General features: G+C 38.8%; 1 protein-coding gene across 16 annotated transcripts in view; it reads left to right on the top strand.

Annotated features, from left to right (window-relative positions):
- GK (glycerol kinase) overlaps positions 1–19,302 on the top strand; it is a 121,503-nt gene that overhangs the window by 86,876 nt on the left and 15,325 nt on the right. For 9 of the 16 annotated variants that reach the window (XM_079909601.1, XM_079909595.1, XM_079909591.1 and 6 more), the window contains 7 exons: positions 1,230–1,339; positions 3,090–3,156; positions 4,275–4,292; positions 5,988–6,023; positions 6,396–6,463; positions 10,711–10,753; positions 11,231–11,311. In XM_079909601.1, the coding sequence (XP_079765727.1) occupies positions 1,230–1,339; positions 3,090–3,156; positions 4,275–4,292; positions 5,988–6,023; positions 6,396–6,463; positions 10,711–10,753; positions 11,231–11,311 (423 nt within the window). The remainder of the gene's footprint in view (positions 1–1,229; positions 1,340–3,089; positions 3,157–4,274; positions 4,293–5,987; positions 6,024–6,395; positions 6,464–10,710; positions 10,754–11,230; positions 11,312–19,302) is intronic. The other 7 variants (XM_079909589.1, XM_079909593.1, XM_079909587.1 and 4 more) reach the window with 2 other exon arrangements.

The raw sequence follows: 19,302 nt of genomic DNA, 5'->3' as shown, positions 1-19,302 counted from the left end.
ACCTCTAGAACAATGAGTCAGCTACAGTAATCAGCTGTGGCCAAACTTGTTTCAACTGTACTCACTCTTTCTCCCCATGGATAATTTAAAGCAAATGCCAGACATATAATTTCATTTTTAAACACTTCTCTAAGTATGTGATTATCTTTTCCAACATTCAGGGGAGCTTCAAGGGAACACTGCCCCTATTCTCACTTGCCAGATGCACAGAGCAGATCTTTCGAACCCCCTATCAGGAAGTAGCGCCTTCTCCAGCCCTCCCTGTGCTTGGCCAGGGCGTGCTGTGCATTGTGTTCATGGACAGCAGTTTTCATACGTGTCGGTCACAGTTGAAATAATTCTGACAGTAATTCTCACAATTGCCTGGAGCCAGACTAAGACAAGATGTGGAACTGTGAGCTGCCATTTCTCCACTTTTGTTCCTTTCTTACTTCTCACTGATTCTACATGAAAGGAAGCAGCAGTCCTGGCAGTTCAGGTACAAGGGTATTAACATTAGAGAGTTTAAAACTGCTTTCAGGATATGTGCTTGGGTCACTGCAGGCACAGCCCAATGAGAATTGTTATTCCAAAACATGAACGCGCGCACACACATACACACACAGACAAATGCAACAAGAGCAACAACAGCAACACAGAGTTCAGTAAGATCCTAAGAGGCAGGCATTTCAATGTATTTTACTTTGCCAAATTTAATGAGACTCTGCATCTTCCAAAGATAAGAGGAGGAAAACAAAAGCTGAATTTTTTCTTTAACCATCAATTAGCTAGAACTGCTGTCCAGTATGGTAGCCACTTTGCCACGTATGACTATTGAGCACTTGAAATGTGGCGGGTGTGAATTGAGATGTGCATGAGTGTAAAATATACACTGTATTTCAAAGAGTTAGTACACAGAATAGAAGGTAAAATGTCTCCGTAATAATTTTTTATATTGAAAGGATATTTTGGATACATTGGATTAAATAAAATATGTAGTATTATTAATTTCACCTGCTTCTTTATATTTTTAAATGTAGCTACTAGAAAATATTCAAGTACATATGTGGCTCAGTGTGGTTCAATTACATTATATTTCTATTGGACACTGCTGAAAACTAAAAAATTAAGTAATTGAAATGTTCCATTCTCCTGCCTTATGTGCTCTGCAACTGATTATGGGTCTTGACAAAGTGTAAATTAAATTGCAAATAAGTACAGATTTAACATGTCCTTTTCACTCTGTCCAGAGCTTGACAGGAGGAGCCAGTGGAGGTGTCCATTGTACAGATGTAACAAATGCAAGCAGGACGATGCTTTTCAACATCCATTCTTTGGAATGGGATAAAGAGCTCTGCGAGTGAGTTGTATTTTGCCCTAAGAATAGTTTTCCAAGTGTGTTGCCTATTTATAACCTAAATCTTACTATTTTCAGATGTTAGTGGGGCACCAAACTTTAACTGTTGATATTTCAACTACAATATACAAGTCTGTGTTGTATATTCTTTTAAAACAGACTTTTTTTTGGTGGGGGAGGGCGTACGCGGGCCTCTCACTGTTGTGGCCTCTCCCGTTGCGGAACACAGGCTCCGGAAGCACAGGCTCAGCGGCCATGGCTCACGGGCCCAGCCGCTCCATGGCATGTGGGATCTTCCCGGACCGGGGCACGAACCCGTGTCCCCTGCATCGGCAGGCAGACTCTCAACCACTGTGCCACCAGGGAAGCACCAGACTATTATTTTTTTTGTAACGTCTTTATTGGAGTATAATTGCTTTACAATGGTGTGTTAGTTTCTGCTTTATAACAAAGTGAATCAATTATACATATACATATGTTCCCATGACCGTTTTTTTTAGTTTGTTTGTTTTCTTAGATTCCATATATATGTGTTAGCATATGGTATTTGTCTTTCTCTTTCTGACTTACTGCACTCTGTATGACAGGCTCTAGGTCTATCCACCTCACTACAAATAATTCAATTTCGTTTCTTTTTATGGCTGAGTAATATTCCATTCTATATATGTGCCACATCTTCTTTATCCATTCATCCGATGATGGACACTTAGGTTGCTTCCATCTCCTGGCTATTGTAAATAGAGCTGCAATGAACATTTTGGTACATGACTCTTTTTGAATTATGGTTTTCTCAGGGTATATGCCCAGTAGTGGGATTGCTGGGTCGTATGGTAGTTCTATTTGTATTTTTTTAAGGAACCTCCATACTGTTCTCCATAGTGGCTGTATCAATTCACATTCCCACCAGCAGTGCAAGAGTGTTCCCTTTTCTCCACACCCTCTCCAGCATTTATTGTTTGTAGATTTTTTGATGATGGCCATTCTGACCAATGAGATGATATCTCATTGTAGTTTTGATTTGCATTTTTCTAATGATTAATGATGTTGAGCATTCTTTCATGTGTGTTTTGGCAATCTGTATATCTTCTTTGGAAAAATGTCTGTTTAGGTCTTCTGCCCATTTTTGGATTGGGTTGTTTGTTTTTTTTGTTATTGAGCTGCATGAGCTGCTTGTAAATTTTGGAGATTAATCCTTTGTCAGTTGTTTCATTTGCAAATATTTTGTCCCATTCTGAGGGTTGTCTTTTGGTCTTGTTTATGGTTGCCTTTGCTGTACAAAAGCTTTTAAGTTTCATTAGGTCCCATTTGTTTATTTTTGTTTTTATTTCCATTTCTCTAGGAGGTGAGTCAAAAAGGATTTTGCTGTGATTTATGTCATAGAGTGTTCTGCCTGTGTTTTCCTCTAAGAGTTTGATAGTTTCTGGACTTACATTTAGGTCTTTAATCCACTTTATTGCATATATACTGAATAGGCCAAATTAAGTACTTGTCTTGATTATTTTTCAAGGAAAATTAGGTTCCTCTATAAAAGTACTTTGGTTTTTGTGTGCTTTTTATTTTGTATTGATTTGTTTGTATAAAGTTAGAGTGTTAAATACCCAAGCATACTGCTGGCTTATTTATTTGTTACTATTTAATTGTACACTAAAATAAGTTCATTTTTAATTGTTGTTTACATGACTTTAAATTCATATAAATGTTTCTAGATGTTTATTTAAAATAGTTTTATATACCGAATCTTATTGTTTTTTAGATTTTTTGAAATTCCAATGAAAATTCTTCCAAATGTCCGGAGTTCTTCTGAGATCTATGGCCTAATGGTAAAAAATAATAATAATAATTTTTATCTTAGAAAAGGCTTTACTCTTCAGAATTCAAAAGTCAATTGTGTTACGTTTTATATTTTGAGACCTGTACATTTTGTGAATGTTGACAGTATGTAAACTAAGAATTTAGTATTGCTTAAATAGTTTTATAACTTAAAATTCTTGAGTCCTACTTACCAGTTTATATTTTATATAAACTTTATATAAAACTGTATATAAAAACTTTATCTATTATAAACTTTATTGGCTTTTCTTTGAGTATTTTAAAGTATTATTGAGGTAATCTAACTACAGAGGGTGGTAAGGGAATGTTTGGGCCAGGTTATGCTTTTAATCCAAATAACTGTTCGGTAGTTGTGGTGCCTGCTCTTAATTTATGGGAAGGTCTCTTCACATTTTAGTGGTGTTCTTTTTCCTGTTGAATCTCCTTTAATGGCCAAACCATGTCTCATAGTAGATTCTTTGTCAGCCTGAGCAAAACTTTAGCAAAGAAACTGAAAGCAAAGAGTCTGTTCTGATTTGTGATTGCTGATGAAACTGGTTTTCATCATGGACATTTTTACTGTTGCTTTCATTGAAACCCACAGAAAAAGTAGTCTAAGCAAAAAGTACACTTAGCATTACTGAGTATCTCTGATTACACATCAGGGATGAAAACCTTTAGGACCATTTGAACTGGTGTTTAAGCTCAAAAAACTAGAATCTATGGTAAAGATTAAGAAAAGTCTTAGATTAATTGCCAAAAAATAATGTTTTGACATTTCATGAAAAACATTAGAAACTCTACTTATAGACTTTAATAATAATAATAGAGTAGAACACTAAGTGTTCTGGATAAAGCTTAAGCAAGAATTCTTAAATGTTTTATTTATAATAAAGCCCTTTAAGGCAAAATGGAATTTTGTAAGGGAAGCATAGTCATTGCTTATCTACAATTTAAAAGTGCTTTGATAATTTCATAGCTACCTATAAACTGACTTGGGTCAGAGAAAAAAAACTATTCTTGAGAAACAGTTTCAGAGGATGGTTAAAAAAACATTTAACTGGCCTAGTTTTCTCTTGCATTTAAAATATTATGCTTCTGTCCCCCTCTCTCCCCTTGCTGACTATAGAAAATCTCTCATAGTCTGGTGAGTAGGTTGCCCACCAATTATGCTACCCATTCATTTGGAAAAGATACAGTGCATTTCCATTTAGTTTTAGATAAGCAGAAGTCCATTTACTAAGTAGATTAATCTGGAGCCTTCCATGACCCTCCAAATTATTATAAGCTCTAGTCAAGCTTTAGGTGTTTTTAAAATGTAACCTTATTTATTTTTAAGTCTTCCATAAGGCTGAGGAAGACTAAGGTAGTTTTCTGGAATGAGAAGTTCTGATGGTCCCTATTACAAAGTACAGTTGTGATGTGCTTTGGGCTTTAGCACAATAGGGAAATCAGGTGTAGTTTTTAGATGTCCTAAACATCTATCTTAAATGATATCTTGCCCAACCTTTCAGACCAGTTAGTTGGAAATGCACTGTCACTTTTTCTGCATGCTTCACCAGAGGATATTCCCAGGAATCCTCCAGAGACCCCCCCTCCCTGTGAAGAAAAAAGAGCGCTTTCCGTGCCTGACTGCACATAGTAGATTCTGCTGGTAGTTTGATAATAACTTCAGTAGTATAAGCAAAGACTTCTTTCAGTATTTAAATACATTAAGATATCTAGTCTATAGGTTTCCTGATTCACTTTCAGCCCTTCACTTATTATCCAGGTTCAGATTTTCTAAGAATTTATACAGTAAATAAAAGATAGGTGTTGGATTAACCCAAAAGCATGAAAGAAATAAAATGTCATCCACTAGATAGAGGGTATTTTTTATTTTGTAAAGGGTTTCCACACATATGCTATTATTTCCTTATCATAGCCATGTGAGGTGGCTTCTGTTCTTACCCTCACTGTCACAGATAGGGAACCCGAAGCTCCCAGAGGCCAGGAGACGGGCTTACAAATGGCAGACTGAGGGGTCAGGCAAAAGCTTTAGTTTGGTGCTCTTCTAATACATCACAGGTACATCAGGGATCATATTCCTTTACCCTAATTCCTTAATATCAGTACAAATTGCTTTGTATTAGTGTAAGTTGTTTTTTTTTCACAGTTAAGTTTGGTAAAGTCCACAGACAGTCACTTAAATCTCATTTTTTTTCCCCTAGAATGCTGGCAATACTTGATCAAAGTCAAAAGCACTATTCATGGCATAAATTAACTCTTGCTTATCAAAACTTGAAGAATGATGTTGGCTATGAACAAATAATACCCAATACCTGAACCCTCTCTTGTTTCTTACTTATCTTCAGAGCAGTTTGGGTAGGAAGAACAGTTGGTAAAATACAGCCTTCCAAAACAAACATGTTCCATGCTGGTTTAATAGCTATTTATATGTTCATTTTAAAGGATGTGTTAGTCTTTTCTTAGTAACAACAATAATAGCAAAGAGCTAATGGCCTTTGGCATGCATATAAGCCCAGGCCCATTTTGTAGATAAATAAATTGAGGCATAGAAAGGTTTCAGCGGCCTGCTCAGTGACTAACTAACTAACTAACCAGGAGTAGAACCCGCGTCTCCTGACTCTCAGTCCAGTGTTTCACGTCCATGTCTCTTCTTGTCATTCTAGGAATATTTCTAGTATCTCTCTCTCTGAACCACTCATGTAGTTGAAACACTTGCTTTGTCTTGTCTGCCCACATGCTCTGGCATGTTGCTATTTGTGTTCATTCCTGTTGCAGTTATGTTAGTAGAGCCAAATTTGTGATTATTCATAATCCTTTTTTAAAATTTTATTAGAAAGCTGGGGCCTTGGAAGGTGTACCAATATCTGGGGTAAGTTTCATCACCAAACATCTCCCTGCTACCCGCCCCCTTCCATGTTATGGCTTCCCTTAATCAATCTTCCTCCTTCCTTAACTATGGAAAATAAGTAAGAGCAGCAGAATTGGCTAATTCTTGTTTCACTGTGACACAGTGTAGGCTATTGAGAATTTTTTCTGAATAAATTAATTCTACCTCTCCCTTCCTGTACCTGTTTGCAGTGTTAACACATGGGAAAATGGCCAAATGGAGGCGATGCAAAGAACATAAGACAATTCGTTCCTTCATAAATAAAGAGGGGAAAATAAATCTTATGGCTGTCCTAGAAAGGAAATGAACAATATTGTCTTAGTCAGTGTTCTTTATTGTCATGTATACTTTCAGTGTTTGGGGGACCAATCTGCTGCATTGGTGGGACAAATGTGCTTCCAGGATGGACAAGCCAAAAACACGTGAGTTTTAAGAAACAGACCTGAAAACCAATGGTGTTTTGTTTGTTTTTCTCTTTGGTGTTTTGAATGAGGAAATGCTTTTGAAGTTCATCCAGGCTGAAAATTAATAGCTTAAGAGTTCCAGTACAAATATATATACTTTTCGCCATTTGTTTTTCTTCATCTCCTTCACATAGAATTCACTATATCATATGTAAACAAACTGATGAGTCTTGTGAAAACCTTAATTTGTAAAATTCAGTACCTTTTCCATCCAGAAACTAAATGTTGGTTTAAAGTATTCTTGCCTCGGGACTTCCCTGGCGGTCCAGCGGTTAAGACTCTGAGCTTCCACTTCCAATTTTCAACATGGTGTTCCTGCCCTAGACTTTCTCACTAATTATAAAGTCATATTTTTGTGGGATTTTCAGTGTTATTTCCCTGGCACTGTGCTTTCTCCCCGTCATGTGGAGTTTCTCCTTCGACAAGAAGCAGAAGGAATGACGGAAGCAGAGATTTGGTGCATTTTTCTCCTAATCTCATCTTCTTACTGCTCATACGTGCAGTCTGTAACAAGCCCCATATTTAATAATGATAAGATTACTCCCACTTTAGGCTGGGAAAGATTCTCAGAGAGGTTAAGCTAGTAAGTGAGAGCAGCAGTCTTTGCACCCAGATGCAGCTGATTCAATTTAGCCGGGGTACTTTACCTCTGTACTTTACTGTCCTCCGTGTGGAAAAGAGTTCCATAGACCTGGCAGGAGACTATCTACGTTTAAGTGTTTTTTTCTTGAGGAATTTCTAATTCTCTCATTAATGTTAACTTCAGTGATTACGTTCTTCTTTTGTCAGTAATGGAATGTCTTTACGTTTTAGATTAAGTGTTCTTGTACTCTAGTAGGGCCAGAAGTCCTCATGCAAAAGTGTGACATTATTTGTGTGAGAGGTTTTTTTGGAAGGAAGGTGGAAAAATTCTTTGCAGGTCATGATATCCTGAGGTTACCATCAAGGAGTGTTTGAGTCAGCGTGCGTCTGGAAACATATTCTTTGAATTCTGGGTCCCAGGTAGCTGAGTCAGGAGTCAGAGAAACGATAGAAATGGTAGAAAAGTAAGCTGTCCCCTCCGCCCCCTTCTTTCGTCCTCTGCCAGACACCCTAATGCTAGCTAGTAAATCAGATGCTCTCTCTCTGTGTCAAGTACCTAACACTACAGAGCACATGGGAGGCGCCCAATAGAGTTGCCAGATTTTCCCTCTCTTTATCCTCCCCTCCCCCTTAAGCATTATCAGCCACGTCCCGAAATGATGAATTTAAGTTAGGGAGGGCTTGCTGAGTACCTCTGCAGCCATTGCAGGTTGGCAGAGGGGAATAATAGCAAATTGTAAGATCTTTGGGCTCATGTTTCGCTTCCTGAGGGGAAAGAACACAAATATACAGTTTATCATATTATAAATCAGAACTTATGTGCCATAAAAAACTTGGAAGTACTGCTGTTGGGTTTCAAAGGGAGGGGAGACCAATCACAAAAGATTGTTAGTAATGAGATGTTTTGAAGACTTAGCAATATTGGTGAACGCATGGAACACTGAACCAAGATGCAGACAGGGAAATGGAAGACTTTATTTGGAGAATGTGGAGAACATTTGGGTGGGAAAGTGGTTGTGGGAAAATAAGGCTAGGGTGGTGGTGTGAAACCCTAAACTTCAGACTGAGGATTTTTTTCTTGAAGGCAGTGGGACACTTCTGAAGGTTTGTGGGCTGCTGTTCAGAGATGACTGGAGCTGTTCATTAATGATATGGCAGTCCTGGGTTAAAGTGGGGAGAGATTAGAAGCAAAGAGGACATGGCGGAGGCCACCATGGCATCTCGGTATCAAAGACAAGAACTAAGAAGGATGAGGGCCGAGGGAGGCGTGGGTGGATGTCCATGGCGCTACAGAGGGACAAGAGACAGGAAGCAGGTATGGAGACTAGTCCCCTGGGCCCAGTGGTTAGATTTAGCCAAAGTAGGGAATGGGTCCAAGTAGAAGAATTTCTGTTTGGGACACGTTGGCAGTACTGGTAGACTGTACATTACACACATACGGTAATGGGGAATGAACTCAGTATAAAAGTAAGGGATTTTGAATTGCCCATATTTAGAGGTGATTTTTGAAGCAATAAGAATAGATAAAATTACCAAGAAAAAGTATACAGGTAGAGGAGATATTTAGAAGAAGGAAGAGGTGAAGGGATGTAGAAGTCAGACAAATAGAATTTAGTTAGTCATTAAAGTGGAGATCCAGTGTAGAGCTGTTGAAGAGAGGGGCTTGGTCAGCAGTGCAAAATAGTACAAATAGGTCATGGAGGCTGAGAATGAGAACAGACCGTTGTACATAGAAATCAGGTCTTCAGTGGTGACCTCAAAGAATGAAGTTTTAGTACAATGCTCAAGATGGAAGCCAGGTTGCAAGTGGTCAAAAGAGATGCAGGTAGGTAGAGAATAGAGACAGCAAGACAGAATGTGCTTTGCAAAAAGGCAACTATTCAGGAACGGGAAGTGAAGTACGTAGTTCGTTAGGTTAACAGGATCATGGCCAAGTTTGGGGAATTTTGTTTGTGTTTTTAAGTTAAGTTTGTGTTTTAAGTGCCTCCTCTCCCCAGAGGCCCTAAGTGTAATAGAGGAGTCCTTCTGCCTGTTTCACAGCTTCGGCCAGGGCCACTCACGCTCCCGCTGTGTACCACCTTTGTTTGGCCCACTTCTCCGTGGAGAATAGCAAACAACCTTTAACTTTCCAGAGCTTAGAAACGTCAGACGTCTTTCTGGGATGTTTGAGGAAGGATTGGTAGACCATATAAATGCTGAAAACCCCGTATAGGTTTGATGACTGGGAAGAAAAAAATAATAAAATTTAAGAGGAAAGTAATTGCCTGTACACTGTTTTGAAAGCTGTGACCTAAATGTAGCAAGGAGGTCTCTTCATATATTGACAATACTCAGTAATTACTTATCAAGTATATACAAACTTAAGAATTCACTTTTATTAAGTACCTTGAGCCTCTGCGTCAATTTCATACTTTAAGACTTGTACACTACCATTCAGTATACAGAGTGTTTATATGGGGACTAAATCAGTACAGATTTCTCCTTTAAATAGTGTGGAACAGAAAATTCACTTCCATTTTTACGAATATTTATTAAAGGAGATTGACTTAAAATATATAGCTTTTTCAGCGTCACAGAAGTAAAAAGGCGTAGCGATTTATGTGTTTGAATTCGTATATATATTATTACCCGTACCTGGTGTCATTTGACTGGTGTCTTTGAAAACTTAGATATTCATGAATCCCATGCAGGCCGACAATCAAGCAGAAGAGATAGACGGTCTTGGGCTAATTCTCATTCACAACAGTGGTGCCTGGAAAAATGGTTATCAGAAAAAATTGCCCTGGCTTTCTATTTGCCCCACAAGTCCCGTGGGGAGGGAATCCCAAACAGGGCAGGACAGCTGTGGAGAGCCAAGGGTGATAGTCACAGCCAACTGATTTGAAAACTGTCGCCATGTGACCCTTACTGATATCAGTTTGGGCTGCTTATCTGCCTGGCACAAGTCAAAACCACTCACTCATGTCCAAGCACCAGATTTGTTGCAGAGTCCGAAGGTTTTGCTGATAAGGCTGTCACAAAATAAATTCAGTTCTTCCACAGCAGCTGTGTTACGTGCTGGCTATGACTCTCCCACCAGTGTTAGTAGAATGCCCTGTCCACAGAGAACAGGGAAAGTAGACCAGCAATAGCTTTTCCCTCTGGGCCCCTCATTTTCCCAAAGTCCACCTACACTCTCCTGTACCCTGGACCTACCCCCTCTCCATGCCAGAAGTTTATGACTGTGCTAATGATGGAGCTAGGCTGGCCCGCCCCATTGCTGAATGCCTGTTAGTCATGATGCTTCACTCCATGGGGATTAATAGCAATGTAAGTGTGACAGAATTTAGGATTTATTGTACCTCAGTGCTATTTTATGAACATGGCCCTGGGCTATGACTAAGTGCCAAATACTATACTTGCATTTTTCCATTAGGATTGCACTAAGTACATTTTCTTCTAGACTGTTCTTTAAAACATTATTCCAAAGAGTTTGTGATGTTTGTTAGCTTTTAGAACTTTTCTAAAACTTTAATATAAATTACTTTTATTGTTCTAAGTTAAATGTTAGTTTTGTAGTATTAATGTTTCATCATTTACTTTTAATAAAATTGTCCTACTGTTCATTCTTCCCCCAACTATAGGTATGGAACAGGCTGTTTCTTACTATGTAATACAGGCCGTAAGGTTGGTTTTTTTCAAATTAAAAGATTAGTGAAAGTCTTCTTTAACTTCATATAAATAATACTTGAGCATAATTTGCTATTAAGTTACTTTTGAGTCAGGAGCTTTTATTTAATTTCTATCAGGGTTTAATTTAGAACTCAGTAAAAATGATGAAAATCACTACATGTGAATGGTTCTTGTAAGAACCATTTTAGGTTCTTTGAATTTTACATGTGTGTGTTTAATTGTGTTAGTGGGATATCTATACTAGGACTTTGTCAGATTCTTAATGCAAATCTAATTTGGAACGAGGGATAAACTTTTTATACTGTTTAAGTGTACTGTTCTTAATACTGGTAAATTTGACTTTTAAGATCTATTTTCTAAATTGTTATATTTATTGAATTATGTTGTAACTAGATCATTTTTGCTTTAAAAATATTCTAATGCTATCTTTTTGTTTTCCTGACTAATGAAATCTTTTTCTCTTTCCTACAGTGTGTATTTTCTGAACATGGCCTTCTGACCACAGTGGCTTACAAACTGGGCAGAGACAAACCAGTGTATTATGCGTTAGAAGTAAGTACATTTCATTCAGTATAGATAATGTGACAAACATTCAAAGCTAATGAAAACCACAGTGTTGTCTGTAAGAATGAGAAGCAACTCCTCATCTGTTACAATTTTATAATGACATTGCAACAATTCAGTCACATCTTTATTTTTATTATTTATTTATTTATTTTTGGCTGCCTCGGGTCTTCATTGCTGCACGCAGGCTTTCTCTGGTTGCAGCGAGTAGGGGGCTACTCTTTGTTGTGGTGCGCGGGCTTCTCATTGCGGTGGCTTCTCTTGCGGAGCACAGGCTCTAGGCGCGCGGGCTTCAGTAGTCGTGGCACACGGGCTCAATAGTTGTGGCGCACGGGCTTAGTAGTTGTGGTGCATGGGCTCAGTAGTTGTGGTGCATGGGCTTAGCTGCTCTGTGGCATGTGGGATCTTCCCGGACCAGAGATCAAACCCGTGTCCCCCTCACTGGCAGGCGAATTCTCAGCCACTGTGCCACCAGGGAAGTCCCCAGTCACATCTTTAGGCTCCACTTCCAATTCTAGTTCTCTTGCTATTTCTACTTACTTCCTAGAAATAGTGTTGAACCTCTCAAAGTCATCCATGAGGGTTGGAATGAACTTCTTCTAAACTCCTGTTAATGTTGTAATTTTGACCTCTTCCCATGAATCACAAATGTTCTTAATGGCATCTGGAGTGGTGAATCCTTTCTACTAGGTTTTCAGTGTACTTTGCCCAGAATAGACCCATCAAAGGAATCACTATCTATGGCAGCTGTAGCCATACAAGATGTATTTCTTAAACAATAAGACTTGAAATTCAAAATTACTCCTTGATCTATGGGCTACAGAATGTATGTTGCATTAGCAGGCAGGAAAACAACATGAGTCTCATTGTATGTCTCCATCAGAGCTCTTGTGTGACCAGGTGCATTGTCAATGAGTGGTCATATTTTGGAGGGAATCCTCTTCTAAGCATTAGGTCTCCACAGAGGGTTTTAAATATTCAGTAAATCATGTTGTGAACAGATCTGCTGTCATCCAGGCTTTCTTGTTCCATTTATAGAGCACAGGCAGAGTAGATTTAGCATAGTTCTTAAGGACCCTAGGATTTTCAGAATGGTAAATGAGCATTGGCTTCAACTTAAAGTCACCAGTTGCGTTAGCCCCTAACAAGAGAGTCGGCCTGTCCTCTGAAGCTCTGAAGCCAGGCATTGACTTATCTTCTCTAGCTATGAAAGTTTCAGATATATCTTCTTCCACTATAAGGCTGTTTCATCTACACTGAAAATCTGTTGTTTAGTGTGGCCCCCTTCATTAATGAAGGTGTCTTAGATCTTCTGAATTACTTCCTGTGGCCTCTACATCAGCACTTGCTGCTTTACCTTGTACTTTTATGTTACAGAGACAGTTGCTTTCCTTAAACTTCATGAACCAACCTCTGTTAGTTCCAAACATTTTTTTCTGAAGCTTCCTAACGTCTCTCAGCCTTCATAGAATTAAAGAGAGTTAGGGCCTTGCTCTGGATTAGCCTTTGGCTTAAGGGAATGTTGTAGCTGGTTTGATCTTCTATCCAGACCACTCAAACTTTCTCCATATCAGCAACAAGGCTATTTCACTTCTTTATCATTTGTGTGTCCACTGGAGTACTTTTAATTTACTTCAGGAACTTTTCCTTTGCATTCACAACTTCGCTAAGCATTTGGGGCAAGAAGCCTAGCTCTCAGCCTATCTCAGCTTTAGATGTTCCTTCCTCACTAAGTTTAATTATTTCTATCTAGCTTTTGAGTTAAAGTGAGAGACATGTGACTTTTCCTTTCACTTGAACACTTAGAGGCCATTGCAGGGTTATTAATTGGCCTAATTTCGTTATTGTTCTGTCTCAGGGAATAGGGAGACCTGAGGAGAGGGAGAGAGATGGGGAACGGCCACTTGGTGGAGCAGAACACACACTTTTTTTTTTTTTTTTTTTTTTTTTGCGGTACGCGGGCCTCTCACTGCTATGGCCTCTCACTGCTATGGCCTCCCCCGTTGCGGAGCACGGGCTCCGGACGCACAGGCTCAGCGGCCATGGCTCACGGGCCCAGCCGCTCCGCGGCATGTGGGATCTTCCCGGACCGGGGCACGAACCCGTGTCCCCTGCATCGGCAGGCAGACTCTCAACCACTGCGCCACCAGCGAAGCCCAGAGCACACACATATATCATTAAGTTCGCCGTCTTATATAGGCACAGTTTATGGCAACCCAAAACAATTACAATAGCAACACCAAAAATCACTGGTCTCAGATCACCTTAAACAACTATAATAATAAAAGTTTGAAAAAATGGGAGAATTACCAAAATGTGCCACAGGAACACAAAGTGAGCAAGTGCTGTTAGAAAAATGGCACCAATAGACTTGCTCTGTGCAGGGTTACCACAAACCTTCCATTTGCAAAAAACACAGTACCTGTGAAGCACAATAAAATGAGGTATCCCCACTGTGGGATTTGTGCCTCCGTGACCATAAACACTGTTTCTGCTACTCTAGCCTGAGTGTTCATTAATTTAGTCTAATAACCCCATCATATCACTGGCTCCAGGAGCATATATTAAAATGTCTCGCTCTTTTTCAAATGAATTATTATCAAGCCAAGTCGATGCCATTTTGTATTTGCACAGACGATCTTTTGTTAATCTAAATTGAGGTCTTTGTTTCTTCCTGTTAAATTTCAGGATAGTAATTTCAGCCTGTTCTGACACTGTCTGAATGCTTTTTCACTCTTCCCACTGTTCCTCTTCCAGTTTTGTCTCATCTGGAGACTTAACACATAAGCTTTATGATATCGTTTTTTTGGGTTTTTTGGGTTTTGTGTGTGTGTGTGTGGTATGCGGGCCTCTCCCTTTTGTGGCCTCTCCCGTTGTGGAGCACAGGCTCCGGACGCGCAGGCTCAGCGGCCATGGCTCACGGGCCCAGCCTCTCTGCGGCATGTGGGATCTTCCCGGACCGGGGCACGAACCCGTGTCCCCTGCATCGGCAGGCGGACTCTCAACCACTGCGCCACCAGGGAAGCCCCATATGATTTCGTTTTGATTCATGTAATTTTTTTTTTTTTTTAGTTTCATAGAATTTTAAAGTAGAGAGGGGCAATAGATTAGATGACAACAGGCTTTGCTACACCCTGCTATCCCCTTGTTTTATACATGAAGAAGACAAGTGAAATTGGAGTCATTTGGCCAAGGTAGCTTGACAGCTAGTAAGTAGCCAATCGTCGATGCAAATCCCGGTTATTGGGCATCAAAGTCTAGATGCCTAGGCCGCTCCACTGTGCCGTCTCCTTCCTTGTAAATCTGAGTATTCAGGGCTCCAGTCTACCAAGTCCAGTGTTCTTTTCACTGCATCTCCCATATGTCACACCCTTCTACTAACCTAGCAACTTGATCACAACACACACACACTAGTATATTAACAACAATAGAGAATTCTTTTCCGAATTCTCTTCAGTTAACAAACATTTTGTAAAATTAAGAAAATCAAAAAAGAGTGCAGAGAATAAAGTTAGGTGGGTAAAACTTTTTCTCAGTGAATTCATGCAAATTCCACCTGGTCACACTGCTTCCTTTTTGGGTTAAAGTGCTTACAAAGCAGATATTTAATACCCATTTCTTTCATTTGACAGATTGTTGTTAGGCTTGGCAATCTGAGGTATTCAAAAAGTAACTTTCTACCCTTTTTGAAAACTGAAACTATAACTACCCCTCTTAGTTTTTAGTCTTCTTTCATTCTCCCTCTGCTGATTTGGAAGCAACATAACGCATTTCTCATTTTTTGTTGTTGTTTTGGGGTTTTTTGCTAGTATCTTCAAAATAATAACTATATATTTTTCTAAGAGTGCTTATAATTGTTTAGTATTTTTAATAACCGCCCAAACATGATGAGGACCTTGAATGCTTTACCCTTGCCACCTCCATCCATAATCATGTTATTGAGTTTAAAATTTTCATTTCCCCTTTTTCTTAAACATTCAATAATTCATACTGTTTTCTTTTCAGTCAATCATAAATCATATCAATTGACATATTTTGTCAATTTCTGTGTCCAGTATCGTTTCCTTGGTCCCATACCTTTTACATCGTCCCCCACCCCCAGTTTTTTCTTGCTGAGGGATAGCCTTTCACAGTTCATAGAGTCTGGCGCGGTGAGCCTATTCTTTTTTAGGTTTGTCTTTATTTTGCTCTCTCTCTGGGGTGGATATTGCTTTATCTGCATCCCTTCTGGCCATTTTTTGATGCTGATGAGACCTTCGCTGTTCTGATTTAAAAGTGGTTCCTTTGTAGATAGGTAATCTGGAAGTTTTAAACGTTATATCCTTATCATTGATGTCCCATAGTTTTACTATGATGTGCCTGAGTTTGGATTTATTTTTACTTATTCTGTTAGGTACTGGGATACAAGTCTGTCTTCAGTTCTGGAACATTCTCAACAATTGTCTCTTCAAATATTGCTTCTCTACCATTACCTCCATCCTCTTCTGGAATTGCTATTGTACGGATATTGGAACCTTCCAACCCACCCTCCATGTCTCTTAACTGCCCTTTTATATATTTTTAATCTCTTTGTTTCTCTGTGCTGCATCCCTGGTGAGTTTCTCAGTATCTACCTTACATTTCCAAATTCTCTCTTTAAGACAAACAAAACAAAAATGTTTTAATCGTGAAATGTAACACATGTATAGAAAAAAATGCATAAAACATCAATGTACAGCTTAACAAATTATTATAAAGAGAAGACCCATGTAACCTCACCCAGGTCAGGAAACAGAAAACTACCAGGAACCTTCTATGTGCCCCTCCCAATCACATCCTCTCCCCTTTCCCCTAAGTTAACCCTGCCCTGACTTTTATTATGATCACTTTCTTACTTTTCTTTACAATTCTAACGCTTAAATGTGTAACCCTAAACACCGAAGTTAGTTTTGCATGTTGCTAATACTTTATATATTAAAAATATAAGCGAGAGACTGAGTAATACAGTATGCAATCTTTGATCTGGCCTCTTTCACTCAACATTTTATTTGGGAAATTCATCTGTGTTGTTAAATATAACTATTGTCCCATTCTTTTTCATTACCATGTGTAAATACCACCAGCAGTATATGGGAACACTACTTTGCCTATTTTCTCTGTCTATTCTACAGTTTATCTCATCTATTACATTTTTTAATCTCACTCAGTAATTTCATTTCTACAGTCTTTAACTGGTTATTTTTCATGTCCACCTGATTTTATTTCTCTTTTCTTTTGATTTGTAATTCATGGGGTTTTTTTTCATGGAAATCATACCTTAATCTACCTCTTTGTGTTTTTTTGTTGTTACTGTTTTGTTTTGTTGTTGTTTTTTTCTCTTTTTGGCGGTGCTGCGGACACACAGTGTCTTAGTTCCCCGACCAGGGATTGAACCCGTGCTCCCTGCGGTAGAAGCGCAGAGTCCTAACCACTGGATTGGAATGAATTCTATTCCAGATGTTATGTTTTGTTGACTGATGTCATTTTTTCCCCTTCCATACATTTTCATTAGAAGTGATGCTTGCAAGCTAGCATATGATATGCTGTAATGTCTACTTTATATAGTATATATACAAAGTATATATATTTTTTTAATTTAATCAATTTTTAATAGAAGTATAATTGACTTACAATATTACATTAGTTTTAGGTGTGTAACATAGTGACTCAGTATTTTTGTACATTACAAAATGATCACCACAGTAAGTCTAGTTAGCATCTGTCACCATACAAAATTATTACAATATTATTGACTATATTCCCAATGCTGTGTATTACATCCCCATGACTTGTTTATTTTATAACTGGAAGTTTGTACCTCTTAATCTCCCTCATCTATTTCACTCATTCTGCTACCCCCTTACCCCCTGGCAACCAGCATTTTGTTCTCTGTTTCTATGAGTCTATTTCTGTTTTATTATGTTTATTCATTTGTTTTATTTTTTAGATTCCACATGTAAGTGAAATCATGCTATATTTTCTTTCTCTGTCTGATTTATTTCACTTAGCACAATACCCTTCAAGTCCATCCATATTTTCGCAAATGGCAAGATGTCATAATATTCCATTTTATATATATTATAAAGTTATCCATTTTATCCATCTATTAATAGATGCTTAGGTTGCTTTCATATCTTGGCTATTGTAAATAGTGATGCAATGAACGTCGGGGTGCATATATCTTTTCTAACTAGCGTTTTTGTTTTCTTTGGAAAAATACCCAGAAGTGGATTTGCTGTATCGTATGGTAGCTCTACTTTTGATTTTTTGAGGAACCTCCACACTGTTTTCCACAGTGGCTGTACCAACTTAACATTCCCACCAACAGTGTCCAAGAGTTCCCTTTTCTCCACACCCTCGCCAACACTTGTTGTTTGTAGTATTTTTGATAATAGCCATTATGACAGGTATCTAGCTCATTGTGGTTATGATTTGCATTTCCCTGTTGATTAGTGATATTGAGCACCTTTTCATGTGTTTATTGACTATCCATATGTCTTCTTTGGAAAAATGTCTACTCAGGTCCTCTGTCAATTTTTTAATCAAATTGTTTGTTTGTATTTGATGTTGAGTTATTTGAGTTCTTTGTATATTTTGTATATTAACCCCTTATGAGATACATCATTTGCAAATATCTTCTCCCATTCAGTGGGCTACCTTTTCGTTTTGTTGATACCTTCCTTCACTGTGCAAAAGCTTTTTAGTTTATTTTCACTTTTGTTTCCCTTGCCTGAGGAGACAGATCCAAAAAAATATTGCTAAGACCCAAGGTCAGAGAGCATACTGCCTGTGTTTTCTCTAAGAGTTTTATGGTTCCAGGTCTTGCATTTAAGTTTTTAATCTATTTGGAGTTTATTTTTATATATGGTGTGAGAAAGTAGTCCAGTTTGATTCTCTTGCATGGAGCTTTTTTATTTTCCCAACACCATGGCTGATGTTTTAATAATAGATTTCTTCATGTATTTTGGAATTTTCCCTTCCAGACTCATTTTCCATTAAGCCAATAGCCCTAGTCAGCGCGTAGACAATTGCTTGTTTTCCAGTACCCCTACACAAGCAGGAAAGCACTACCTAGCCCCTGGCTTCAGACACTGACAGTCTTCCTGATCTTACACCAAGCACTTCGAATCCCTTTCCTCTGCAGGAGTCAGCTCCGGCCACCACTCCTGCTCCCTGACACACACAGAAAAATGACTCACAATCCATCATGCCTGTGGCCTCAAATCCTGCTGAGCCATGCATTTCTGTTTCTGTCCACATTGATGCTATTCTCTGTCTGAGTTAGCATGTGTTGTTTTGGTTTTCTCTTTTTATGTTTTGCCTGTTATCCTCTGTTAGGGACAGAGGTGATTTTTTTTAACAATGTAGTTTATTTATTTATTTATTTATTTATGGCTGCGTTGGGTCTTTGTTGCTGCGTGCAGGCTTCAGTAGTTGTGGCTCGTGGGCTCAGTAGTTGTGGCTCACGGGCTTAGTTGCTCCACAGCAGGCATGTGGGATCTTCCCGGACCAGGCCTCAAACCCGTGTCCCCTGCATTGGCAGGTGGATTTTTAACCACTGCGCCACCAGGGAAGCCCCAGGACAGGTGATTTTTAAAATGCAAACTCATCCATCTCTGTTGATAGGGATGTTTACTTCTTTTTCATCACCAAGAATATTAACATCTCTGGGTCCTTATTTCATTGTTAGTAAAAAGGAATTGGGACACCTGATGCTTCAGTTGTTTTGAGACTTTAAACTCATATTAAACTGCTAAAATTTGTCCCACTCTTTTTTTTTTTTAAATAAACATTTATTTATTTATGGCTACGTTGGGTCTTCGTTGCTGCGTGCGGGCTTTCTCTAGTTGCGGCAAGCGGGGGCTACTCTTCGTTGCGGTACACGGGCTTCTCATTGCGGTGGCTTCTCTTGTTGCGGAGCATGGGCACTAGACCTGTGGGAGGGCTTCAGTAGTTGTGGC

Source organism: Stenella coeruleoalba, assembly GCF_951394435.1.
Source record: "Stenella coeruleoalba genome assembly, chromosome: X".
Classification (NCBI taxonomy): domain Eukaryota; kingdom Metazoa; phylum Chordata; class Mammalia; order Artiodactyla; family Delphinidae; genus Stenella; species Stenella coeruleoalba.
Note: the sequence above shows the minus strand (reverse complement) of the source record. Positions and strands in the feature narration are given on the sequence as shown.